The 27,898-nt window shown below is 54.5% G+C and overlaps 1 protein-coding gene across 1 annotated transcript; it reads right to left on the reverse strand.

The window, feature by feature from the left end:
• Nucleotides 1-245: 245 nt before the first annotated feature.
• Nucleotides 246-27,879, reverse strand: CA5A (carbonic anhydrase 5A). Its single transcript, XM_032613664.1, has 7 exons — nt 27,659-27,879; nt 25,683-25,880; nt 11,935-12,053; nt 9,686-9,781; nt 9,494-9,556; nt 4,265-4,420; nt 246-495 (listed from the first exon to the last, which is right to left on the reverse strand). The coding sequence occupies exons 1-7, from the start codon at nt 27,813-27,815 to the stop codon at nt 277-279; spliced, it is 1,008 nt and encodes a 335-aa protein (XP_032469555.1). The 5' UTR covers nt 27,816-27,879; the 3' UTR covers nt 246-276.
• Nucleotides 27,880-27,898: the final 19 nt, after the last annotated feature.

Below are 27,898 nucleotides of genomic sequence, written 5' to 3' on the forward strand. Positions count from 1 at the left end.
TTAGTTGCGGCACTCAGGATCTTTGCTCTGGCATGTGGGATCTTTAGTTGTGGCAGGCAGACAGACTCTTAGTGCAGCATGCATGTGGGATCTAGTTCCCCGACCAGGGATCGAACCCAGGCCCCCTGTATTGGGAGCGTGGAGTCTTACCCACTGGAACACAGAGGGATTCCTGCTTAAGCTTCTTTGAAGTGATTCTTTTCCTTGCAACTGCAAAGTACACTGACTAAAACTGCGACCTCTTTCTCCATTTTTAATTTCAGAGGTTACATGTGATCAGAACACGAAGCCTGGGAAACAATACTTTCTCCTGTTAAAGTCAGGTCCACCCGTTAGCTTGGATGTAGTGAATTTAGGGTCCTGCACCGTCTTCAGTGGCTGGAAGGATGAACGGACCTCCCGCTTCATCAGGGGCTGAAGTGGGCGGTAGTTGTTCACCATCGTCTTCTCTTCTTCACCAAGTGCAGTAAACATGAGTGAGCGAAACGCGGCCAGCTGGAACGGAGAGCAAGCAGAGTAATCTGGCTGCAGCTAGGGTGTGAACCAGCTCCCATGTCCCTTGTGTCGTGTGTGGTCCCCTTGCATCCCTGAATCAGGGATGGCCCTGTATGACCAATGCAACATGGTGGAGGTGACCCCAATCTGGGTCAGAAAAGGCACGGCAGCTTCCACCTTGGCCTCCTGGACCACCTGCTCTGGCGAAGGCAGCCGCCGTGCTGCAATGACTCACAAGCAGCCCTCTGGAGAGGCCCACGCGGAGAGCAACTGAGGCTCCCAGCCAACAGCCAGTACAACTTGCTGGCCACGTTGGGAATGAATCCTCCAGCCCCAGCTTTCAAATAACTGCAGCTGACATCTGACTGCAACTCCAAAGAGATAGATCCTCAGCCAGAACCACCTGAATTCTGACCCACAGCAACCCTGGGAGATAATAAATGGCTTAGTAAAACAATAAATGATTATTGTTTTACTAAGCCATTAAATTTTGGAGCTATTTGTTACACAGCAATAGATAACCAGTTTATATACTATAAATGCTAATGTAACATTTGATTCACTTTGCACGCCAGGAACTAAGAGACCATTTTTTATGTATCATCACATCTGTTCTCAGAATATACTATGTGCTCTGTGAGAATAGCTTTCACGCTTAATTAAACACAGAACTGGGATTATATCTGCATAGTGACCACCTATTGAGCAAGTCAGGTCTGCATCGTTGAGGGAGCGCCCCCTGGAGTTGTGTAGGGTGTGGAGCGTGCTCTTCCAGACACTCAAGCAGGTTTGCCCACTCGTGTGCACCTGTTTTCACCACTTGTTGACTCTCAGAAAAGCCTGCTTGGCAGGCCTGTCCCTGCCATCCAGGGGGTGCACACACTACCTCCCCAGCCCCCTGGGAGGGTTGGGGGCTCTGCTCTGGATTTTGGTGTAATACTCACCCACCACTCTGCCTTAAAACTATTGACTTACGTTTCTATTTTCCTGCTGGGTAGCAGTGCACAGGGACTATGGTCACTGCTCTGTCACCCCTCCATCCCTCCTGCTCGCCCACCCTCTCCTGCTACAACATCTGACATCTAATAAGTGTTTATTATGCGTTTGTTGAGTGACAGAGGGGTCTTGGTGACAAGAGCCATTTTCTTTTCTTTTTTTTACTAAATTAATGTTTTTTTTAAAGTCTTTTTAAAAATTAATTAATTTTTATTTTTGGCTGCATTGGGTCTTCGTTGTTGTACACGGGCTTTCTCTAGTTGCGGTAAGTGGGGGCTACTCTTCCTTGCAGTGCGTGGGCTTCTCATGGCGGTGGCTTCTCTTGTGGTGGAGCATGAGCTCTAGGCGTGTGGGCTTCAGAAGTTGTGGCAAACGGGCTCAGTAGTTGTGGCTCACGGGCTGTAGAGCGCAGGCTCAGTAGTTGCTCCGGGGCATGTGGGATCTTCCCGGACCAGGGCTGGAACCCGTGTCCCCTGCATTGGCAGGCGGATTCTTAACCACTGTGCCACCAGGGAAGTCCCAGCAAGGGACATTTTCAACCACGTCTGTAACAGTTCTGGTTTGGGGGAAAGGTGGGTGATGTGCACCCACATTCCACCTTCAGCCTTTCAAAACAAATAGCATCATCCCATGACTTTATTTTTTAAATTTATTTATTTTATTTATTTATTTTTGGCTGCATTGGGTCTTCGTTGCTGCACGCAGGCTTTCTCTAGTTGAGGTGCGTGGGCTTCTCATTGTGGTGGTTTCTCTTGTTGTGGAGCACAGGCTCTAGGCGCATGGGCTTCAGTAGTTGTGGCGCACGGGCCTAGCTGCTCCATGGCATGTGGGATCATCCCAGACCAGGGCTCTAACCCATGTCCCCTGCATTGGCAGGCGAATTCTTAACCACTCTGCCACCAGGGAAGCCCCATCCCATGACTTTAAAATTAGAGGCTGCGGACTTCCCTGGTGGCACAGTGGTTGGAAATCTGCCTGCCAATGCAGGGGACACAGGTTTGAGCCCTGGTCTGGGAGGATCCCACATGCTGCGTAGCAGCTAGGCCCGTGCGCCACAACTACCGAGCCTGCGTGCCACAACTACTGAGGCCCACATGCCTAGAGCCCATGCCCCGCAACAAGAGAAGCCACTGTAATGAGAAGCCCGTGCACCGCAACGAAGAGTAGCCCCACTCACCGCAACTAAAGAAAGCCCGCGCGCAGCAACAAGGACCCAATGCAGCCAAAAATAAATAAATAAAACAGAGAAATTCATTTTAAAAAATAAAATAAAATAAAATTAGAGGCTGTTTCACAGAACTGAAAGGCTGGAAGGACTTCCAAGGACTCATCAAGAGCCCTCAGAAAACACAGAGCTGAAGGTGAGGTGATGAATGCTGCTGTGATCGATTAGAAATGTCTGTCCTGGACAGAGGATGGGACAGTGGAGCATGCTTGCTGCATATCTGTCATCCCTAAACTGTGCCCTAGACAGACTTTCTCTAGATTCTGGAGATTTCCAGAGAAAAAGATACTTTAACTTTTTAAAAAGTATATAAGTAATATCTACTTATTTTAGAAAAAATAGAATATTTAAATAAGGATGAGAAAGAAAATAAGAACCACTGCAGATCTGTGACCATAGGACAACCAGGATTAACTTTTAGGTGCACATCTGTGTGACAGCTTAGGGCATTGCTCAGCAAATAGACACTCACCTCCTCCCTGCCCCACTGGCGTTGGCCTGGCCATCATAACTTGCTTTGACCAACAGGAGGTGAGCGGGCGTGATGCAAGCAGACGCTGTAAATGTGCATGTGCAGTTTGGCTTGTCTTTTGCATTTCTGTCACGTGCCATGAAATCCAGCCCTGGGTGGCCACTGGTCCAAGAAGCATGAGAGACACTGGACCCAACCCAACCCCTAACGATGGCCTAAAACAGATTCTCCCAGCTCCCAGAGACCCTTGAGCAGGAAAATAAATGCTTATTATTAGTCATTGAGTTTTGGGGTGGTTTGTTACACAGCATTTTGTAGCAATAGCTGACTAATACAATCTTTCTGGAATTTTCTCTGGGCACTTATAGTTCCATAACTTCTTAGCACAGCATGAGAGAAAACCCTCTGCGGTCTTGATTTCCTCCTGCTCTATCAGCCAAAGAAGCAGAACAGGCTCTAAAAGCTTCTCTTCTCCCTCAGTGACCCCACTTCTTTCACGGCTCTCCAGCATTCACCTATGACATCCCTTTCTTGGTTAACTTATTCATCTAAAACACCCACGGAGGTCCCAATATGGGCAAGGACCCATGTCCCAATTATGTCACTTCTGTTCTTTAAAGTCTCTTTACCCCAACGAAGACCAAAGAGCAAGTACTGGCCTCGTCCAAGCATTTTTCATCGGGGAGGCTCTCCATGCCTGAGGCTGACCACTAAGATTAGAAGGTGCTGAATATAACTGTCCTGCCTCAGTTCCCTCCCTTCACCCCGCCTTCCCTCCCTGTCTCCCTGTCTCTCTGATTCTCCCTGTCTCTCTGTCTCTGTCTCCCTGTTTCTCTCTGTCTCTGTGTCCCTCTCACCACCAATATCTCAAGGTCAGAAGAAGACCTGTGATATGGGGAACTTCTGCTCACTCTGCAAGAGCTCCTGTTTCAACTGGAAGGTTCTTCTTGTGCAGGAACATCTATAAGGTACCAAAGCACGAAACTCTAGGATGCCTGTCCACACTATCTTAGTGAAGCCACCAAACCGGAGGGATTCCCGTGCAGTTCTGTGCGCTGGATACAGGCGCCACTCACCTGGTCCTGAGCCACCTCAGTGGGCTTCTTGTGGATGATCCAGGTGACCGACTCAGAGAGCGGAGGCGTGGTCAGGGAGCCCGGATACGTCCAGTAGTCCCGGCAGGCGGGCAGCAGGCAGGAGGGCTGGAAGGGGCCCAGGGCCGCCCGCGCGTCCTGGGGGAGGAGACCGCAGGCTCTCAGGTGGGTGGAGGAGGCCGGGGAAGGGGGCACCACGCTTGGCTTTATCTCAGTGATGTGGCCTGGAGGAGAGCTTGTCTCCGAGATAAAGGCTGTGGTCGCGGCTGTCACATTTGGAAACCGTAACAAGAGAATGTAGCCCTTCCACGCTGAGCAGGGATGCCCACCACAGGCTTGTAGTTTTTCTTTTAAGGCTACTCATTTTTGTATACCTTGGCTGTGAAAATATCCCACTTTTAAAAGCTGACGTCAAATAACGTACACAGCATACGATTTACCATTTCAACCACTTAAAAATGTACAGTTCAGTGGTGTTAAGTACCTTCACACTGCTGTGCAACCATCACCACATCCGTCTCCAGAATCTTCTCAACTTCCCAAACTGAGACTCTGTCCCCGTTAAATACCAGCTCCCCATCTCCTCCCCCCGGCCCCCAGCACCCGCCCTTCTACTTTCTGTCTGTATGAATCTAACTCCTCTAGGGACCTCGTATAAATGGAATAATACAGGATTTGTCCTTTTGTGACTGGCGTATCTCACTCAGCACAATATCCTCAAGGTCCATCCATGTTGTAGCCTATGTCAGAATTGCCCCCCTTTTTAAGACCGAGTAATATTCACCGTGTGGATGGACCACATTTAGTTCATCCATCATCCATCGATGGACACTTGGGTGGCTTCCACCTCTTGGCTGTTGTGAATAAGGCTGCTATGAACATGGGTGTACAAACATCTCTTCGAGAACCTGCTTTTAATGATTTGGGGGATATACCCAGAAGTGGAAATGCTGGATGCCATGGTAATTCTATGTTTGATTTTTTGAGGAACCACCAGACTGTTTTCTATAGCGGCTGCACCAGAAAACATTACACTTTTAAGACAGCTGATCCTCTCTTTGGCAGACCTCCCCAGCGTGAGAGCCATGGCAATTACAAACGCGCAGGGGGATGCCCTGCACTGGCCGAATTCCCTGACTCGTGCCAGAATTTTCCTTCTCATCAGCGAGGGGTGGGATTGATGGACTGGGTCAGCCCAGCTCTCCAGGCTGCTCCGTCAGCACGTGTCCTGCTTGGGAGCCTCATGTTCAGAATCCATGTTTGCTTGGTTTCCATGCTCTAGAGAAGCACAGGGAGAAACCTGCCTCTCAGTTCCTAATGACCCTGATGGGGTCCCACCACCACTCACTCACTCAGAGCTATTCTTGAGCACCCACAGTAAACCCGACTCTATCTTAGGTGCTGGGGCTACAGGAGAGACAAACTACCCACTTTCGTGGAACTCACTTTTACTGGAGGAGAGCAGACGGCACCCGGAACAAATAAGTAGAACATCTAGTAGTTTACACAGCGATAAATGTGATGGGGAAAAATAAGGTAGGACAGTGAAGTAAGAGATGTGGGGAGTATAGGCTGGTGTTTTAGGAGGGGTGGCCCTGAAGGCCTCCCTGAGAAGGTGACGTCTGAACAAAGACCCGGAGGAGGTGAAGGGGAGGAGATTTCTCTGAGGCAATGGCCAGTGCAAAGGCCCCGAGGCAGGGTCTGGCCTGATGGGCTGGGGGAGCAGCAGAGAGGCCGCAGGGCTGGAATGAGCACGAGACGCGGAAGTGATTCAAAGAGATGCGGGGGGTTCCCTGGTGGCGCACTGGTTGAGAATCCACCTGCCAATGCAGGAGACACGGGTTCGAGCCCTGGTCCGGGAAGATCCCACATGCCGCGGAGCAACTAGGCCCGTGCGCCACAACTACTGAGCCTGCTCTCTAGAGCCCGTGAGCCACAACTACTGAGCCCATGTACCACAACTACAGAAGCCCGCACACCTAGAACCCATGCCTCACAACAAGAGAAGCCACTGCAATGAGAGGCCCGCGCACCGGAATGAAGAGTAGCCCCCTCTCGCCACAACTAGAGAAAACCCAGGCACAGCAACAAAGACCCAACACAGCCAATAAATAAATTTATTTTTTTAAAAAAAGAGAGAGATGGGAGGGGGGCGGGGGGGACACCCTGCTTCTGCCCAGGGCTGGGGACCCCCGAAGAAACGCACCGGCAGAGGCAGGGGCTGGGGGGCTGCTCTCTGGATGCTGTGGACAGAAAGCAGGGCCTCTTGGCTGGTCTCTGCCTCGTTGGAAGCAAAGCTCCTGGACAGCTTCTGCTCAGAGGGGAAAGGCTCAGAGAGGTCCCTTGGGTTGACGGGCCCAGGACGGGGCCTCCACCCGGCCCCCCATGAAGTGAGCGAGCCGAAAGGCTGACGGGGCAGCCCTGGGAGAAGCAGGACACCAACCAGTGCCCAGCCGGACCGGAGCCTGAACCAGGGGCCCAGCCGCATGCGGGGCAAGCTGGGAGACAGCACGAGGCACCTGTTCTCGGGTCCCGGAGGAAGGAGGCTCCCTGCTGCTGGGTGCCCCTCCCCCCGGCCCTCAAAGGCAAAAGCAAGGAGCCACTGACGGCTTGTCCCCGGTCGCTGACTCACCGCTCAGCCACGGGGAGGTGGTGTTTAATCTTCTGGCAGCTGGAAGGGGGTAAACTGACTCTCTGCCAGATGGTCGCCAAGCACCTTGTGCCGGGCTCCACCTTGTAACCAGTGCCTAGTTGACGGCTTAAAACGGCATGACTGAAACACGCCTCCCGAAGCGCAGCGCCCGCCCACCTAAAGGGCACGGTGCTATGGCTGTCCGTACATTCACAGACGGACACGCGAACCCTCAGCACTGTCGCTTCTAGAACACGTTCGTGACCTCAAAACAGAACTCCAGAGAAGAGAGCCCAGTAAACACTCTTTAGCCGTCATTCCCCCTAACCCGCCCACCTGCCCTCACCCTGCCACAGGCCCCACCCATCTGCACATTCTGGACGTTTCCTAGAAATGGAATCATATAATACAGAGAACTCTGCGTCTGGCTTCTTTCACTCAGAATGATGCCTTCAAAAGCCGTCTCTGTTGTAGCAGGTGTCAGAGCTTCATTCCTTTTTATGGCTGAGTAATATTCCACCGTGTGGTCTACTCAAACTCTTGAAGGACACAGGTCACATACGCACATGGGACAAGAGGCAGGAAGTACCTGCGGGCGTGCGGCGACAGATAAATGCCCCTCCTGCCCCCAGACCCCAGCCCCACAGGCACTGACGTGCCAGACGTCCTCTGAGGCTCTCACCTTGGATTTTCAGAACCAGCCTTTACGTCTGTTTCACGATAAAGAAAGGAAGATAAGAACTTCCGAAAGCCACGTGATTAGATGGCGGCAAACCCAGATGCTACGGGATGTCTGTCCCATCCCACAGAGCTGGACACCACAGAGGTGTCTCCTGATGCTGAAAACTTTAAAAATCAACCCAGACATTGGGGGAACCCCGTAAGGAGCACAGACTGTGACAAATGGCTTGAGCCGATCACCCTCCCGACCCACGGGACACAGATCCCTGCCCTCTGAGGCGGGACCTTACTCTCTTAAGATTCTAACTCTTATCCTTCTGGTGAGGAAACTGAGGCCCCGGGAGCAGCATCAGGACCAGAACTGGGCCCAGCAGCTTCCTCCATCCCCTGCCAACACCGTTCCTCCTGCAAGTTTGCCCAGAGCCTTCGGGGAAGCAAACAGACCCCTTAGCACACAGTACCTCATAGCAGCTCTTTCTTTCCCACCAAGCGGTGGAGACCATGCCCTGAGGGGGTGGCTGCCACCAGGGAAACGTCCAGGTTTACTCTGGCTGTGGACCAGGGAGGAGATGAATGCTCCCAGCACCTAGACCTTGCTGAGTTCCTGAGCTGGCAGACGGGGCAACGGGGGCGGGGGGGTGATCTGGTCTGGTCCCAGGAGGTCAACATCAAGGGGCGGGTGCCACACAGATCAAACAGCCCCTGTGAAGCTGCCGAGGAAGGGCTGGCCCCCATCTCCCATCTGGAGCCGCTCTCGCCATTGTTAAGACAGGTCGGAGACCCACCCGTCCCCACGTCCAAGGACCACGGGTGACTCCTGCCCTCGGAATTCTTTTGTTTGGTGCTGAACAAATAACTGCAGTTTTCAGGAATTTCCATTTCTCCATCAAAGCCCTCTCTCAGCTGATACTGGAGAAAAGCTACCTTGCTGGCCTTGCTGTCCTTCGGAGCTATGCTGAGTGCAGCCAGGTGTGCAGGGGAGCTGGGCAGGATGGGTGCGTCTGCAGGACCCCTTGCCCCGTCTCCCTGTTCTCCCAGGATGGGGCTGACCCTAAGGATACCAGGTGGCTTGCAGGTGGACATTCTTAAATGTCGATAGTTGAGAATTTATTTCAATTGGTTTTATTTTTTTTATTTTTAAAGTATTTATTTATGTATTTTTGGCTGCGTTGGTTCTTCGTTGCTGCGCGTGGGCTTTCTCTAGCCGCGGCGAGTGGGGGCTACGCTTCGTCACGGTGCACGGCCTTCTCATTGCGGTGTCTTCTCTTGTGGAGCACAGGCTGTAGGCACGTGGGCTTCAGTAGTTACAGCACACGGGATCAGTAGTTGTGGCTCGTGGGCTCTAGAGCGCAGGCTCAGTAGTTGTGGCGCACGGGCTTAGTTGCCCCGTGGCATCTTCCCGGACCGGGGCTCGAACCCGTGTCCCCTGCATTGGCAGGTGGGTTCTTAACCACTGCGCCACCAGGGAAGCCCCCATTTCAATTGGTTTTAAAACAAACATTATCGCAAACGGATGCTGTTGCCTGGGACAAGGCTAAAGATTTTTAAAAAGTGGATCACTTTCATCAAAAGTACTAAGTAACTAATAGTACCACAGGTGGGCAGACAGGCAAAAACCTCCAAGATGCTGCCTGAATGGCTGAATGTTGGGAAACCCCATTACGCTGAGGAGGGAGGGCCCGAGAATTGCAGGAACACCTCGAAGTCGGTGAGCCGACTCGAGACACAGCTGGAATCAGCTCCAGGGAGTCCCAGTTCCAGAACTGCACTCAGACCCTCTCTGCAACGCTCTTTCCACCCAACTGCTTCCTTTTTTGGGTTATTTTTTTGGCAAAGTAGTCATCACTCTAAGCAATGTCGCTTTTCCAATTACGTTGATTTCAAAATACGTAGCTTACCTTGTGCTTTATGTCCGGCAAGACTGCCACCAGCTTCTGCAGTGCCTCGTGGCGGGCCCCCAGCTGCACAGCGCGGCACGCCGAGCCGTCACGTGACGGGGCAGGGGACAGGGTGACAAGCACACGTCACTCTAAGCCGACCTCGTTTAGAGAGCAGATCTGACCAGGAGAGCTGCACCCCAGCAGGCTTACCTTTAAAAACACGCCTACCACCGCCAAGCCGTCCTCTCCCATCACGGCTTCTGTGTAGTTTTGGTATTTCACGGCGTTCCAGTGAACTAGATGCAGCTGGAACCCAGAAGAAGAGAATTCCCTCCATCACCGCGTAGCCGAGAGAGCTTAACCCGCCGCTCCTCCCTCTGTGTGGCTGACATGTGCCCGATTTATGCTTTTAATGAATCCACCCACGGCTGCAGGCCGGCTCCCCTGGCCAAAGCTCGCTCAAACCCCAGAAAGCAGGGCCTCGGCATTTCTAGGGGGAGAGAAGGGAGGCTCGCTTTAACTTTGTCAAACAGAAATGGGTGGTTGGATTGTTTGCTACTGCTCAGATAGCCTTGAATGAGGGTTGCCAGATCCGATACAGGACTCTCAGTTAAATCCGAGTTTCAGATAGACAACAGATCATTTTGAACCTAAGCACGCCCCCCAAATGACATTTTTCTACATCTGTCACCCTCCTCTGAACTTCACCTATGTCCTTTCTTCACACACCCTCCGTTGGTTTTCCTAAGTCCCAAGTCAGCATCACTACTGACCAGATGACAAGGATTTAAAACAGCGGGGAAACAGGCTGGGGGAATGGGCTTTCCTGGGCCCTGGTGAGTAAGAGGCAGAACCAGGACCCCTGGGTTCTGTGTGAGGGCACGTGGGCCGACACTGCGTTTGGCTCAGAACCAGGAAGGGCCCTGCTCCAGCACGCGTGGTGGTGGAGGCCTTTCTGAACGGTGACCCAGGCCATGAGTCCACAAGGACTCGGCCCAGAAAGTCCTCCAGCCTCTCGTGGTCAGCAAGACCCTCCCCAATGCGGCTGCTGGACTCCAGGGCCCGGGCGGCCCTGCCAGGGGGGCGGGGTCCACATGTCTCCAGGTGGCACCTCACTGTCAACAAGTCTCGGTGCTCCTGGCCACGCACACCAGGGACCGTGAGTGTGGCGTGGCCTCCCCCTGCCCTCCCGTAGCTCACCTCAACCCCCCATCCACTGTCACCTGTGGTCTTCCAGAAATAGGGACAGCTGGGCCTGAGGTCCCGCCCACAGCCTTCCTCTTTCATGGACCCCCACCTGTGGGGCTGGCCTGGCCTCCCAAACCCCACAGGAAAAGGCCCGCTCCAACATGGGCCGGAGGCACTGCCGGGACAGTCGGGCAGCCCCCGCCCACCCGGCTCACGGACAGCCCCTGGTGGGTCCCAAGCTCCGCCCCCTCTCCTAAACAAGCGAACTGCAGCAGACTTCTCTATTGAAAGAGCTGCTCACTAGAAACCGAGGTACAGGTGCACAGTTACTAAGAGGAATGAGGCTTACTGAAAGTAGGTGTGTTGCAAGCCGCTGTTCCTTCATTTTTGTCACATTTGTCAAAATGTGTGTAATTATGACAATCAACGGAACTCCCTAATTGTCAACTGTCCCCAGAGGCCACCTCTGGCTGTGTGATCGCGGTGATTTTCACCTTCTGGTTTGACTGGACTGTCGGTCTATTTTAACCATAGTATTACTTCCGTAACAATGGTGACAAGAACAGTCCAGAACTTGAAATACCTCTAAAATCCAGGTGGCTGGTGGGTGGACAGAGGGAGGGCTGGTGGACAGAGGTGCAACCAGTGAATTTGGCACACGTCAATCACAGGACCTGGGTGGTAACCTCACGGGTTCTCACTATACAGTTCTCTCATTTTTTTGGTAAGTTGGAAACATTTCATAATAAAATATTGGGGGACACCAGTAAGGCACTACTTACCACTCCATAACCACCCAAATCCAATTCCTGACCTTTATCTCTACTCCTTTTCTTTACTGACTCCCACTTTGAAATGTTGCAAATATCACCTTGTTTTAAGATAATTTCTATTGTAAAGATTTTCTATTCTCAGTGTAAGATCTTGAATGCCTCGAAGGACAGGAAGCTTCTCGCCTCCCATCGACCAGCCGCAAGCGCATGGCTGAGCGAGAGCTGAGAGCACAGACGCTGCTCCTGAATCCCAGCTGCTTGACTTTGGCGAGTTACAATACCACGCAGAACCTGTCTCTTCTCCTGTTCACTGAAAGTGCTCACAGTATCCTCCCCTTAGGAGAGTCGTGAGGTTGAGTGCGTGGGGTGGCCAGTGGTTCTGGTTTGAGCACTAAGGGTCCCGTGTCCCAGGAAATCCATGCTGAGCAACCGGAATGCTTGATCACCTGACATCGAACCCGGCACGCGGGAAGCCCCCACACATTAGCTGCTACGAACCTCTGCTGGGTACACGTGATCGTCCACCGTGTGCTCTGAGCCCCACTCGTTCACTGCTCCCCAGTGGAAGTGGAACTGCTTTAGTCTGTAGTGGTTTTCCAAGGGGCCACCACTAATTCCTGGAAGGTGAAGCAGTGGAAATGGTGTGTTAGTCTAGCTGCCCGACTGTGGGGTTGCTGTGACATTGACTACGTTGGGGTTACTCGATTTTGCTCTCAAGAGACCGATGTTCTGCTGAAACCACAAACTGAAACGTGGGACCTTGTCTGCCCTGTCACCTGACCCCATCACCTGGTCCCGGCGGGCCCCCGGCAGCGCACAGGAAACACCTGAGCGAGGCGGGTGCCAGTGCCGCCACCTGGTGGCAGTAGGGGCCTCAGCCAATTGCAGGCGGCAAGAAGGCAAAGAAAAACCATTTCGGAGATGCGTGCCACGCGGGTCCTATAAGATTTCCAGACCTTCCTTTAATTTAAAAAAAAAAAAAGAAAGAAAGAAAAGAAAAAAGAGATGTCTTTCAAATGACAGAAGAGCAGATAAAATTCTATCACCAAATAATTTCATAAGCTAATAGGTAATGAGCAAGTTGTTTAAATAAACAGATTCTGAGATATAAAGTACTACATTTTGGGGACTTCCCTGGTCCCCAAACCGCGCAGCGGTTAAGACTCCGCACTCCCAATGCAGGGGGCCCGGGTTCAATCCCTGGTCAGGGAACTAGATCCCACATGCATGCCGCAACTAAGAGTTCACATGCCACAACTAAGGAGGCTGCACGCTGCAACTGAGGAGCCCACCTGCTGCAGAAAAGACCTGGTGCAACCAAATTTAAAAATATATAAATATTAAAGAATAATAATAAGGTGTAGCGTTTTCCACCAGGGCTGATCTCCAGGCAGCCCCTGCTCGGTCTAGCCTCACTGTATGACCACTTTCTAAGTCACCCTGAATTCCTGGTGAAGCATCCCCAAGAGCTGTTAGCGTGATGCACACAGGCTCATCATCCCTGAGCACCTGTCATGGCGGCATCTGCTCTGAACTGTGGGATTATGGGCGCTGTCCCAAGAGGTCCAGGGCCACGGCTGGGAGCCTGCATTTGAATGAGCTCCCGGGGGGGGGGGGGTGGGGGGGGCCCTGATGCACAGGGTTTAGCCTGTCTTCCGGTCTTCAGCTGCACTTTGCTAACAGATTTCCACCACCAAGTGCTACAAACGTAATGGTAACGGTTGGACATCCGCTTGTATTCGAGGTGAGCGTAGTGTGACACTGGGATCCTCGGACAGGTCTGGAGGACACTGGCACAGCGGCGGCGTGAGTTCCCGGGGTGGGGGGAGGGGTGGGCATTGCTTGCATCAGCTCCTCCATGCGGCAAAAGCAGGGACGACACTTAGTGACGTGACGGCTGCTGCTGAAAGTGTCAAATACGACTGGTAGGGGTGCCTCTGCTTTGTTTTTGCCATTGAAGGTACTGGTAGCAGAAAGCACTGAACTATAAACTGGAAAAACAGATTCAGCCCATTATTCTGCCCTCGATCAAGTCATGAAGCTTCTCGCTGTCTTCACTTGAAAGTGTTGGTCTAGAACGTCGTTACGGGCATCTCGTCATGAGGCTCTATGGCTTTATTCTCCTGAACACCCACAAATTATATCTCACTTGAAAAACATACAGAGAAGTATCTCATCCCCCCGCAAGTATAAAAAATCAGAGTAAATCATGAAGCCTGAGTCCACGGGTGTGGAGGAGCCGTTCTGCAGGCAAGAAGCTGAGGTGGATAGAAAACCTCCCTGTTGGGTTCAAATCACAAGACTTTACTGGATTTACTGTGAATGAGAATACAAGGGGGTGATTGTTTTCCTTTGAGGGGTGAGGATACATGAGCCCACTGACCTCTGTAGTTTTGTGTTGTTTTTGAATTTACTAAGAGAGGCTAAAGAGGTTGTCAGTAATCCCAGGCACGGGAGCCAGGATTCGAAGGCAGGTCTGACGCCCAAACCCGTGCCTTGAGTACAAAACATCATCTGAGGAAATTACAGAAGCTTGAAACACCAGCAGTGCGATCTTTGTGCCACTCCTGTCTGGCACTGTGTATCATGCTGGACGGGGAGGTGGGAGCCCTGGCCAGCAGACACCTGGAACCGCCAGAATGCACTGACTAGTGCGTTTGCTGTGTGACCTCGAGCAAGTGGATCAGCCTCTCAGAGCCTCAGCTGTTCCACCTGTGAAATGAGCAGTGCTGGCAGGATGGCCTCATAAAGTGCAGTCAGACGGTGATGACGATGATGGTGGTGACCACACGCCACGTTAACTTTTCAGGGACTGGGCTCTCCTTCATGTAATAACAAAGCAAGGATTCCTAGCTAGGTGGTCCTGGTGGTCCCTCCCAGCTCAAGCATCTGAGGACTCTGATGTGTAGACACCACACAAGGTCTCCAGAAAGAGCGACACCAACTGCACGAGGCAAAACCCCACCACAAGCTGGGTGTCGGGCAGACCCCGCCAAAAATAACCTCGTAGAAAAACCACTCCCAACTGTGGCCACCAACAGAGAGCAGGGAAAGGGAGGGGGCCGGGCACGAGCATCGCCCCCGCCTCCGGCAGGTGAAGACTTTCCCAGGGTCACCCTCAGGGCAGGCCTGGAGCCCAGGGACCAGGGCCCCACGTTCTCCCCGCATCCAGCTGCCCCCAGAATTCTCCAAGAAGCAGCCTCTCGCAGGGGGACTCCCTCCTGTCTGCTTCCCAAAGACAGCTGCCCGTTGAAGGAAGAGAATGTGGACGGAGGTCAGCTTTGGAATCGGGCCTGCAGGGAGGAATGTTCCTCTCGGTGGGGCCTCTCCTTCCGACTGCAGGCTGACACCTGGTCATACGTAAGCGGGCGGGGGCTACCCTGAGCTGGGACCAAGCAAACTCACAGCAAACCTCGCAGGCTGCTGCCCCTCAGCAGCTCTGTGACCTGCAGATGCAGATAAGGAGGAAAGCACAGCTCGAGCATCTCAGGGGGGAAGCGAAGAGGGAGGGGAGGCGTGGCCAGAGGAGCCCTGGTGCCACAGGCTGGGCTGCAGTGGCGCCCTGCGGCCGATCGGTGGTGCACCCGGAACCGGGCACTGTGATGCCCTCAGCCTCCCTCCTTCAAACGCATTTCAGGAGAGAAACAGCATCAGCTGTACAGGAGCTGCTTGAGTACAAGCTCGGGCGTCAGACTTGTACATCTCGAGCATCTTTCAAGTCAGGGACAGAAGACTCTCTGGAACGACGTCTCTAAAATTAGATGGATGGGCAAAGACAGCCACTAGCCGAGTGCCAGCATCTCTGCTGAAAAACCGGAGAACAGTGCCCCGTTTCTGCAGGTGGTCGGGGGTGCGCTCTGGGTCGGTGCTGGCGCCATCGCCTCCGAACGCGGCGATCTCGGTCCGGTTACTAAACTGTTCCCAGCCTCAGTTTCCCCGCCTGTAAAATGGGGAGGGTCCTAGCACCTACTCCATGGGACGTTGCCAGGATTAAATGCAAAGTTCTCAGCAGAATGCCCGGTATTCTGGAAGCACCCAAAGGACGGAAGCCGGCAGCCATGGCACATCTCTGCGATGGGATGAGTTAAAGGGTCTCATCTGTTCTCACGGGTCAGCCTCTCCTGCGTCCTGGGCACTGTGCACCCACATCTGTCGGTGCCCGTGATCGCCAGCGCCTTGTGGACAGTCAGCATGAGCTCTGAGTGTACTAACTGACAAGCCAGCATTCACCCAGTGCCCGCTACACGCTGACTGGCCCAATTTTGAGATGAGGAAACTGAGACTCAGAGGGGTCAATCACCTGCCCCAGGTCCCCCAGCAACTCCACCTCAGGCCTGCTTGGGTCCAGCCCCTCGACTTTCGTGGCAGGGTTCAAGCCAAACGCTCACCTTTTCCCGCCAGGAAAGTAAGGAGTCCAGTTTAAGGCGGCGGCCCTGGATAAAATAATCTCAGTGACCTTTCATAATGACCAGTGTCAGAGTAATTCCCTTCAAAAAAACAGGCGTGGGGCTTCCCTGGTGGCGCAGTGGTTAAGAATTCACCTGCCAGTGCAGGGGACCCGGGTTCGAGCCCTGGTCCGGGAAGATGCCACATGCTGCGGAGCAACTAAGCCCGTGAGCCACAACTACTGAGCCTGCGCTCTAGAGCCCGCGAGCCACAACTACTGAGCCCGTGCGCCACAACTACTGAAGCCTGCACGCCTAGAGCCCGTGCTCCCCAGCAACAGAAGCCACTGCAACGAGAAGCCCGCACACCACAACGAAGAGTAGCCCCCGCTCGCTGCAACTAGAGAAAGCCCGTGCACAGCAATGAAGACCCAACGCAGCCAAAAAGAAAAAAATATATTAATTAATTAATTAATTTTAAAAAAAAAGAAAGAAAGAAAAAGAAAACAGGCGAGCCCAATTTGTGACAAGGGGGCCTTTAGCTCACCAGCCCCCAGACTCTGCCATCCGCAGGGCTGTTCACAGACCGGAGGCCATGCATCCCCCTGGCAGTCTCTGGGAGCAGGTGTGTCACGACATGTAACTGGGGAATTGCATCTCCGAGGACAGAGATGTTGGAGGCTGACTGCAAGCCCAGATCCTACTGTCTCTGTCCTCACAACAGCCGCTGGTAACAGCCGTCAACTTGTAGTTTGGTGCTTTGACCAGGATACGCAGGCTGTTGGCAGGCACGGTTGTCTTAAGGCTTAAAATAAGTCCAAGAGCAGGTTGACATGTTCTAATTAATCCAAACTGCAAATGACTCGATGGTGCCGAGGAGCAGCCTGTTCTTGGTGCCCCTCCAGGATTTAACCAACGTTCCCTCCGACACTCCACGCACAAGCGCGAAGGCTCTCCGTGCTTTCTCTGGATTAGGGAGGTCTTTGTCATTCTCTCCAGGAAAGCGGGAGCCACAGCTGGCGGCCAGTGCGCTGGTGGTGCCTGAGGGGCATGACCCCACCCGCAGTACCCCCAAATCCAGAAATGAGGGAGGTCAGATTGCTTTTGGGGAGCTAACCTCTGGGACCACCACACATCGGCTCTGGGTTTGAAGCCAGGCACACGTGAGCACAGCCCCTGGTTTCAGGCGGCGTGTGCCACACGGTGGTCCTATCTCTCTGGACCTCAGGCCTGATGTCTGTAAAACGATAACGATGGCCCCAGGTCCATGAGAACGTGGTGAGCATCAGATACAGCAGCGCTTACCAAGCGCTCCCTAGCACGGCCTCTGGCACCCAGGAGGAGCTCAACCAGCGGTAGGACCTTCTGTTATTACGACCGTATTCTGGTTATTTCATCATGATCACCATCTCGTCATCCAAGCAGAGGTCTGCAGTCACCGGAAATAGCCACTATTACTCCCAAGATAGGACCTGCATGTAAAGACTTTGAGGGATAAATGTATCTTTTTTTTTTTTTTTTTTTTTTTTTTTTTTGCGGTATGCGGGCCTCTCACTGTTGTGGCCTCTCCCGTTACGGAGCACAGGCTCCGGATGCGCAGGCTCAGCGGCCATGGCTCACGGGCCCAGCCGCTCTGCGGCATGTGGGATCTTCCTGGACCGGGGCACGAACCCACGTCCCCTGCATTGGCAGGCCGACTCTCAACCACTGCGCCACCAGGGAAGCCCGGATAAATGTATCTTAAGAGAGTGTCCTCTAGAAGGGGCTCGGCCAGCCACAAAGCGTAAAAAGGAAAAATCATGCATTCATTCAACAAATGTTTATTGAGTTCCTACGATGTGCCACAGCCTCGGCTAACTGTTGGGCGTGGAGAGGGTGACACGGGGCAGCCCTGCCCCTCCCGGAGCGTGGACTCCCCAGGGGCAGGCAGGCAGTGAGTCGTGGACATGTGGGCAAGGACGGGGTGCTCTACGGGGATCTGAGGGGTGCGGGGCATCAGAGAGGGCCTCCCTGAGGAAGTAGGGGTTCAGCTGAGCCGTAAGAGGGAAGAGGAGGTCCGGCTGTAGGCGGGAAGGGACAACAGGCAGAGAGGCCTGGAGGGACAGAGCAGGCCACTGTGATGGACCTGCGAAGGCTCCCAGTGGCGGGAGCGCAAGGTCAGCAGGGAGACGGGTCGGAGGGCAAAGGGGTAGGTGCCGGCAGTGGCCACGTAGGGGAGCCTTCGTCAGCAGACTTTGAATGTTCCAGTCTTTAGAAATGGATGTCTGCCTAGAGAGGTGGGGTCTGGGGGCGACACTTGCATCCCCGTCCTTGACGTAGTCTATCCTTCAATGCACCTTTTCCCGCATTTCCTAACTTGAGGTCTCCTTGCGAGCAGAGACTGCGTCTGGGGAGGTCCTGGGACCTAACGTGCCACCAGGCACAGTGGGTGCTTACTGCGCGGCCGTATTGTAGATTTACAATCCTAGCTCCTTGCATGGCAGGAATGGCTAATTCCTGGGTGGTTTTGCGGAAGCAGTGGTGAGGGGCACTCCTGGCAATGGACGGAGGGAGAACGGGGTCACCACACTGGGTGCGACGGCGGGTAGGGATGTCACACGGTCCTACGAGCGTCCACCTTCCACCTCCCAACCGATGCCGGTAAGTGGGGTGTTTCTTCAGACAGCTGCCCACGACGCTGACGAGCCCCCAGGAGTGGTAGGGGTGTGTTGGCACCAGACGGGCCTCAGGCTTGCCCCGCAAGACTGGCAGCCCCCTTTCCGGGGCAGAAGAGCTGGTGGTTTAGGGAGATGCAGAGAGGGAGGAGGAGAGGGCAGCTGCAGGGCTGGTCACGAGGACCCTGTGTCCCTAAGGGAGCAGCAGTCGAGGCCAGGCCGGGGGAGGGAAGGTGCGATGCACTGGTGACCTTGGTCTGGCTGGGGTGTGGGGTCGGGGAGGGACTGACATGGATTCAGGGGCCGTCGGGGGAGGAGTGTTTTCCTGGGTGGGGATTATCATTTCCACAGATTGCGTGAGGGAAAGCACACTCCACCCAACCTCCAAATCACACCTCTGCCCCCCAAGATACCCACGCCCAGAACCTGAGGGGAGAGACAGCGGATAGGCAAGGAATGAAGATGAAAACTACACGGTTCTAGGAATCAGAACGCCCATGAACGAATGTGCAGTGAAAACTGTCCCAGGAAACAAGCGTGGACCGAGCGGCCACGGTCACCTTCCTGACAGCACAGGGCTCCCTCCCGGAACGCATCCCCCCCTGCCACCCCCTTGCTCACGCCCACTGCAGGCCCCCCGCCTGAGCCGTGGGGGAAGGGTCGCCTGGGCCCTGGGCCCTGCGTGGGATGACGCAGGGTCCTGGGAGATGGCAAAGCAGTTCTGCTGCCACGTTCACGACCCCCCTCCCGGCCCCATCTCCAGCCCGCCTTTCCAGCAGGGACCCCCAAACTCTTCCGGCGTCTCCCTTTTGGCTTTCGTGCTGGAGTCAGTTTTCTTGGGTGAAGATTCCCCAACGGATGGACGTGAAGTCTGTGAACTTTAAAATCATACTGACCTGCAGTTATGCGTTCACTCCAGGAGCGAAGGCCGCTCACCGGGCCCTGCTGTGTACGCCCGCTGCCGATTCCATGAAGCTCACGCTCAGGACCCTGTCCCAGTGGCGCTGGGCATCCTTATTAGTTGTCATTTAGAGGATGAAAGGCCATTATTGGCCCACCCTTTACAAATGGCTTAAAATCCACTTTGGTGTTGGAAGGAGACTTAGCAGGCCCGTGACCTCTGTGCCCACTGGGTCCTTGAGAGTGAGTGACCCTTCGGGAAAGCTGCTTACATGTAGCGCCAGGCTTGGAGTTTCCATTTTTCCTCCTTCGGCCGATGGATGGGGTCACCAACCACAGAGTCCTCCGTAGTCAGAGGAAGCCGGGCCGGGCCTGGCCGGTGCTGGGTTCCCTCCAGTAGGAGGCCTGAGAGGGGCACAGCTGTGTCTTGTTCTGGTCTTATTTGGGAGGAGCCCCAGCAGGTGAAGCTAAGCTATCATGGCTGAAACGCTCGGAGGTAAGTGCTTCCCTCGGGCCTCTTCTAATCCTCCCTCGGAGTGGGTGTCTGACCTCAGTGGACAGAGGAGGAGACTAAGGGTCAGAGAGGTTAGGGAAACAAGCTTATACTACCAGGCTGATAAGCTCTTTCTGCTGCAGAGCTGGGCCCTGACCACCATACCGTCCTCCCCGCCCCCTGAGCCCTTCAGGAGGAAGATGAGCCGCCCCCAGAGGAGGAGGGTCTAGCAGGGAAGGCGGCTCCCGCAGTCCATGCGGCTAAGCGGGCGGGGAGAGCAACAGCGGGGCATCTGAGCTCCTGGGACTCAGGCACTCCAGTGCCAGCAAGACCTGGGCTCCTGGCTTCTTTTCTTTTCTGTGGATGGCGGGGAGGGAGTGGGATTTGGAAACAGCCCTGATCTGAATGTTGGACACGGACGTCCTCTTCCCATGTATGGGCATATTAACCCGTCTCTTGGAGTTACTGTGAGAATGAAATGCCTTCAGGAGTGTACCCTGGGGCTTCCCTGGTGGCACAGTGGTTGAGAGTCCGCCTGCCGATGCAGGGGACACGGGTTCGTGCCCCGGTCCGGGAAGATCCCACATGCCGCGGAGCGGCTGGGCCCGTGAGCCATGGCCGCTGTGCCTGCGCGTCCGGAGCCTGTGCTCCGCAATGGGAGAGGCCACAACAGTGAGAGGCCCACGTATCGGGAAAAAAAAAAAAAAAAAAAGTACCCCGATTTGCAGATTGATTTGTCGTGTAACGGGCACTCAAAAGCACCTGGCCGCAGTAACGACATCACTGCTCGTGGTAACCTAGGACCTGACTCAGAGAACACAGGCGTCTCCTCACGGAACAGCGGGATCTATCTGTGGCCTTTGGTCCTTGACCTTCCACGCCACTTTCTGCACCTACACTGCCCATCGGGTGGAAACGGCATTGTCACTCCTTAGGAAAAGGATCGCTCGGGTGCTGGGACAAGGGGCCCCCGCCTGTGACGGGTTTGCGGGGTGTGACCACGGGGTCTGTCTGGAGCCGGCGCTATGTTCCTTCTTGTTTCCTACCCTCTGCCAGCCCTTCCTTCCCTGCCCTTCAGTCTCACATTCCTTGGAAAGAGCCGCCGCCTTCACCTCTGTTATTCATCGTCGCTGTTGCTGACCGGCCTTGATCTCTGAGCTCTCCCATCCCTCACCCCCTGGAACCCTAATGTCCTCAGTTCCCCGATCTGGTTTGCTCAGCCTTCCTGCGCTCACCTGTTGGTGTGACCTGACCAAAGTGGTCACATACTGTGCAAAGTCACTTCTGCACCGTGCACCTTCTCCACTCACTTCCCTTCCTGCTGCCAAGGCCTTCCGTTTCCGTCAATGAATTTAAAAATAAAAATTACGGGAGTGTCTCACGATTCTCATTTTCTTACTGCAAAACTTTTTCTTAGTTCTTCCCATCTCTCAGCTGCATTTTCCATTTCCTTTGCTCCCGGCACCTTCCAATTTCCATTGGAGGTGAACAAAGACAGAGAATCTGAACAGAGGTGGCTAGAGGCTGGAGATGGGCGTGGGTGGGTGGGGCATGTGAAACTGAGCAGGAGAGAAAGAAAGAGGAAACTGGGCTTTGGGGAAAATGACAAGTAAAGTAAAACCAGATTGGCCTGTGTGGACGTGAGCCCCAGGGGGATTATCCAAATAATTTATACGGCCAGAGAGACACCCAGAGAATTCGTTGGGTCTGTGGCAGGGCGGGGAGGGGCCCTTGGAACCCGACTGAGAACGTGCTGGAGGAGCGAAAAAGCGGGGGTCAGGACCTGGTCAGCACAGAGGCCTGGCTGCAACAGGGCGCAAAGGCCTTGAATCTGAAAACGACCGGGATTGGGGGATGCCGGGGTCAGCTCAGGTTCAACTGCCAGGTGGGAGCTCCCAGGAGAGCACGGGAAGCGTGCCTCTCTCCTGGGGACCGTACCCCTGGGGTCCTCCCCTCTCGGTCCTCTTCTGCTCCAGGCGGGCTCAGCCTGTCACTGTGATGGCCTCACCCCACACGAGCGACCGAAGCTGGGTGACGGCCGTCAGCCTGGGGCCAACGCAGCGATCGTGGGGACAGAGGCGCCGCCCTTAGCGCCGCCCTACTGGGAAGCGGGCCCGTGCCGCAGCCCGCCCTCGTCGCCCCATTTGGGAAGCCCCCGCCTGGAACAAATCCCCCCAGAAGGAGGCAGAGCCGCGAGAGGGAGGATTCTGACCCAGCTGTGCCTGGACGTGTCAGTGCACGGTTGACGCAGTGATGCGACGTGGGCTTTAGAAACAGCAGGAGTTGGGCCTGAACCGGGCGCCCCCTGCCTCCCCTCCACCGTTACTCCCCCCGCCCCACCTGCAGCCTCTGTTCCTCCTCACGTAGAATGAGGATGGGGACTTCCCTGGTGGTCCAGTGGTAAAGCATCTGCCTTCCAATGCAGGTGACGCGGGTTCAATCCCTGGTCAGGGAACTAAGATCCCACATGCCTTGGGGCAACCAAGCCCACGCGCCTCAACTAGAGAGCCTGTGTGCCGCAAGCTACAGAGCCCACATGCCCTGGGGCCCGCGCACCTCAACTAGAGAAGAGAAAACCCACACGTCACCACTAGAGAGAAACCCACGCGCCGCAACGAAAGATCCCGCGTGCCACGACTAAGACCCGATGCGGCCAAAAATAAATTAAATAACAAAATAGATCTTTAGAAAAAGAGAAGAATGAGGATACTCATACCCTCCATGGCGGCGTCTGTCTGTGCCGTGCTGTTGTTCATCCAACCGGGGCTCTTCTGAAAGGGGGTGTTTGCATGTCTGTCTGTCCAGCATACCTTCCCCCTTCTAGAAACAGCGCCACGATTTCCCCCGGACCAGCACGTCCCTGGGTGTGTGATCTTGGTGGGGATCTTGGTCAGGGTGCTGGCTGTTCCGCCGACAAGGGGCAGGGTGACTCCAAGCTCAGCCACCAGTCCTCTTCCCCTGGGACTCTGAATTCGTCAAACGTATCTTAACCATACACATACAAAAGTCCAAAGTAACCTTCGAAGTTTTTCACATTTTTTGACTTAAAGGAAAATGAACTTGTGATAGAGATATTGTAACTGAGAAGGACCCTATGGGGCCTTCCCGGGACAGACCTCTCCCCGAGATCCTCTGCTTTACCTCCTCTCTGAAGTACCCAGATAATAGTATCTCATGCATATTTCCTGAGCTTTTCAGATGCTAAAAACCACCACTAAATGAGGAAGAAATGAACTAATTGATGATGCTGAGCACATAGCCCCGGGACCTCCCAGAGCCATCAACCCATCAGAAAATTGTGCACCAGCTGATCACATCCCCTGGGACGCCCCTCCCTTTCCTGGCCTTTAAACAAGCTGTGCTGAAACTCTTCAGGGAGTTTGGGGTTTTTTGAGGGGCACGAGCCACCTGTCTCCTTGCCTGGCCCTGCAATAAACCTTTCTCTGCTCCAAACTCCGACATTTCGGTACTGTTTGGTCTCATTGTCTGTCGGGCACATGAACTTGCATTCGGTAACAATGTCCGTAAGACCCTCGACTACACATAAAAATTATATAGGAAGAGTATAGATTCGATAGGAACGCATCTACATCCAAATCTGTTTTTCTCAAAATGACTCGTATATTCACACAACTATTAGCCAACCAATTAAAAGTTCAGGAACTATTATTCTTTATTCAATCTTTTAAAGTTGCTGTGTAAAATTAAAAAAAAATTAATACAAACCGTATTAAACCTGAAAGGACAATTTTAGTTGCTCCTTGGGAATCTGGGCTGGGAACAGATCAACAAAGGCAGAAAAAAAGTTGGCACGCTAAGTAAATAAAGGCATAAACCTCTGCTCCCCAGATCCCTGAGCTGGCCTGGTCCCTGTGCTTTTAAAGATGTGGTTAGGGGCTTCCCTGGTGGCCCAGTGATAAAGAGTCCACCTTACAATGCAGGGGACGTGGGTTTGATCCCTGGTCAGGGAACTAAGATCCCACATGTTGAGGGGCAACTAAGCCCACGCGCCACAACTACTGACCTCACGAGCCTCTGCTACAGTCCACATGCTGCAAACCACAGAGCCCAAATGCCCTGGAGCCTGCGCGCCACAACTACAGAGAAGCCTGCGCACCGAACGATCCCACGTGCCACAACTTAGACCCGACGCAGCCAAAAATAAATAAATAAATAATAAATCTTAAAAAAAAAAAAAAGATCTGGTTAACATCTGGTTAACATCCAACTTTCCCTTCTCTTCTTTGAGGTAATCTTATCCTTCCAAGAAGATGCTTTGGTTTGCGTCAACCAGAGTTGGGGTTCCTGTCCACTTGCCTTTGGCAAGCCCTACATGAGAAGCAACCCTGAGGGATACTGTGAGAGCCATTCCAGGCACGTAGGCTGTGCTCAGGAAACATGGGCTCCTTCTTACGTGTGAGATGAGGAAAGAGACCCCTGAAAACTCTGAGCCACGGTGTGCGTGAAGCACCTCACAGGGCCTGCCACAGGGAAAAAGGGGTCTCCGAGCCATGCTGCAGCCATTGGTCCATCAGAGTTGGGGCGGCTCAGGCTGGGCCTCAACTGCTGTCCAGTCCCTCTGCCTGACTCGTTTCTACGTTTAACTTTACATTCATTATTCATCCACCAGTTTACCGAGCACCTGTGGTGTCCAGCAGGAGTGATCCTGCCCTCGTGGAGTTTACATCCTCACTGGGGCGATGGGTTAGTGAACAAGACGACTGGGCATATGGGAGGAAGTGGACCGAGGGCTTTCCTGGAGAGGACCTGGGTTTGGGGGCTGTGTCTGGCGTCCCCAGGTTCTGTGGTTCCCTACAACTCCCAGGACTCAGCGTATAGTCACGTGCACGGCTAAGACTTATCACGGCGAAAGGATGCAAAAGCAACAACAGCAGAGGGAGAGAGAGTGTCTGGAGGAGACCAGGTTTCCAGAGTCCTCTCTGGTGGTGTCACAAGCGACACCCTGAAACCCAGCAACGAGCTGTGACAACACGTGTGGAGTGCAGCCCACCAGGGTTGCCCATAGGAGACTCGGTGCCCAGGGTTCTCAGTGGGGGCTGGTCACGTAGGCACCCCCACCCGTTGCAAATTCCCGACTCTCAGAGGCAGAACAGAAAAAGTTGACAAAACGCCAGATGGAATCCGGCAGCCAGTCCCCACAAGTAAAACAGAAGTGGAAGGAAACTTCCCAAACCTGTAGCGTATCCACCCAGCACTGGTGAGGGTTCCCCCCAGTGAGGCTTTAACGAGATGGTGCGAGTACAGCCCTTGGCAGGACGCCGGGACCCGCCTCCCTGCCCACCTGCCCCGCAGCCCTCCGCCACTGGCAACACCCCCAGCCAGCCTCACGCTCATCCCTACTCCCCACTTTCCCCTCCCCTCTTCCTCCTGTAGCAGCTGGACATCAGCCAGGTCACTGCCCCGTCTCACTCTGAGCGAGGACCAGCGAGGTTCCCAGGCTCCGGACGCCCGGCCACCATCCTTCCTCTGTTCCTTGCAGGCCTCCTCACCTCGGAGACTCTCTCCTCTACCCCACTCTGCTTTTCCCCTCTGAGTGCAATGTACGTTTTATTAGCTCACTGTTTCTGCCTTCCAGGCCCTGGAATGTAACCCCCCAGGGAGGCCCTCACCGTTCAGTTTTGTCCCCAGTGACATGTGACGTAGCTGGTCGGCATCACCAGCTTTAAGGTGAACATCACTCTGCCCACCGCCAGCCTCGGCCGTTCTCCGTGCCTCGACCGCTTCTCTGCCGACCCCGTGACCCACTCTCCGGAGTGACAGGAGCAAAGGGCCCCGACCCCAGCTCAGGCTCACCTGACCCCTCGGTGGAGTCGTCGAATTCCACCTGGAAGAGGTAGCCGGTGTTCCAGACGTAGAGGCAGGCCGCCGAGTCGTAGGAGACCCTGAGGGGCTTCAGCCGGGGGTCGTAGACGCTGTCCTTCCAGCGGATGTTGATGGGAGACTGCCGGGCCCCCCGTGGCACCGAGGCCGGGCCCTTCCAGAGGACATGCACTGGGGGCAGAGAGAGGGAAGAGGAGCCCCTGAGGGTGCGTGGGCGCCGTTAAAGCCTCAGAGGGAGCGACAGAAACCTGCAAACGCGGTCCCAGAGGAGCCAGCACGGGGGAACCTGTTCCAGCGTGGAGCCCGGGGCCACCAGACCCTCGGCCTCTTAACGCCGCCCCCGGTGGGCGGGGCCCTCGCGCCACCTCCTCCGCGGACCACGCCCAGGAACCGATTCCTTCCCGCCCTTGCGCTGCGCCGAGTTGGTTCTGATCTGTGCTCATTGTCACAGCGTGGTCACAGGGAGTCACGCCTGGGGGTCCAGCCCAGCCCCGGGGAGGCAGGCGGTGGAGGACTGTGGACTGGGGGGCTGCTACAGGTCTCAGAGAGCAGGAAACCACAGTCCCAGGATCCACAGCGGACCCTGCCTGGAAGGGTCTGGAATAGAACTCTTGTCACTCCCAATCCCCGCTCTTTCAGTTACCCAGCACTCAAGGTGGGGTCCGCGGACCAGCAGCCCCCCTGGGGGCTTGCTAGAAATGCAGAACCTCAGGCCCCACCCAGACTCCTTGCAAGTTTCAAACCATAGGGAAGGGTCCGCACTCATGTAGAAAGACCCGCGCACCCCGATTCCCAGAGGCAGCTGCCTCGGGCTGGTTTAGAGCACAGCCTCTGACGCTTTCCTCCAAGCTCACAGAAACATACACAGAGTTTTCCGAAAAGCAAAAGTACCGCTCAGTACAAAGTGGGTCTTCACCTCGGGTTTCTTCACGTCACTGTGGACGTCTTCACAACTGTCTCTCAGCACCTGTCCCCTCCTTTATACTCCGTGACCATGAAGAGCATCAGGCCACGTGGACCGGAGTCCTGGCCTCACCACTCTGTGGCTCTGTGCCCCTCGGCAAGTTCCTTAACCTCTCTGAGCCTCAGTTTCATCACCTGTAAAAGGCGGATCACAATGGTACTTATCACACAGCGCTGGTGGGAGCATGAAACGAGAGGCTTAGAACAGCGGAAAGACGGGGACTTTGGCATCAGCCTCAGGTGTGGACCAACGGATTAACTGGGAAGAGCTAAGAGTGTTTGCCGAGAGCCCGGTATGTGCCAGGCTTTGTGCTCACGTCGTTTCATCTTCAGGCGGCCCTGGGTGGCATTTCATCACCCCATTTTACAGACGAGGAGACTGAGGCTTGGGGAGGTGAAGCAACCCACCAGCTCTCACCTCTGACAAAAGTCACCAGAGCACACACCCCCGGAGACTGACTCCGAAGCCCAGGCTCTTCCAACCACCGAAACCTGGAAAGTGTGGAATACTGACGTCAGAGGTGAACTTAGTTGTCCATGCAGCCCCTGTATCTGACAGAGGAAGAATCTGAGGCCCAGAGAGAGGGAGGGATGAGTCCAAGGGCACAGAGCACCAAGGACACCGCCACCGGGACAAGGCTGACACAGGGCAGTCTCTGGACCGAGCTGGCTGCCGACCTAGTTACCATGTTTGCTGAGATGTTCTCTGCTGGTGTTTGGAGCCCTAATGACTGGCAGCATGGCTTGTTCCGTGGGGGCTGTAATAACAGCTCGTCTTGGGGGGGGCCCTTGCTACCTGCCTTGCTCCGAGCATCTCGCCTTCCTGATGGCCCTGTGAATCTGAGGTTAAGGACTGGCCCACGTCTCCCATGGGAAAGACAATGTGGAAATCAGAAGCCAAGCTGTCCGGCTCCGGACCGTCTCCCATTTTGAAATACACCATAAAATGAGACAAACAGCAAATTGCATCTGGAGGCTCTACTTACAAGCATCATTCCTCTTTGTCTGTGCACAGGCACCCTGAGAGCACCATCGCTCCAGCGTCAGTGAGTGATTGCGGAGGGTCCCCCACATCTGCTTGACCAGGACGAAGAGACCCGAGGATTTCGGATGACTCCTGCCTGACCCCAGGAGCCTGAGCATCGTTTCTCTTCCCCGGGGACCCAATAACCAGAGAGAGGTTTTCCTCACTGACTGCCCTCACTTCAATCTAGACAACCGAGGAC

The sequence above is a fragment of the Phocoena sinus genome, chromosome 19, assembly GCF_008692025.1.
Source record: "Phocoena sinus isolate mPhoSin1 chromosome 19, mPhoSin1.pri, whole genome shotgun sequence".
NCBI lineage: Eukaryota > Metazoa > Chordata > Mammalia > Artiodactyla > Phocoenidae > Phocoena > Phocoena sinus.

What these genes read in the sequence shown, in the direction of transcription:
- CA5A (XM_032613664.1), bottom strand. Translation starts at nt 27,815, where the DNA reads ATGCTCAGGCTCCTGGGGTCAGGCAGGAGTCATCCGAAATCCTCGGGT. An exon ending in CGACTCCACCGAGGGGTCAG is followed by an intron (nt 12,054 to 25,682) that starts GTGAGCCTGAGC and finishes TTCACCTTCCAG; the next exon opens with GAATTAGTGGTGGCCCCTTG. An exon ending in ATCACGTGTACCCAGCAGAG is followed by an intron (nt 9,782 to 11,934) that starts GTTCGTAGCAGC and finishes TCTGGGTTCCAG; the next exon opens with CTGCATCTAGTTCACTGGAA.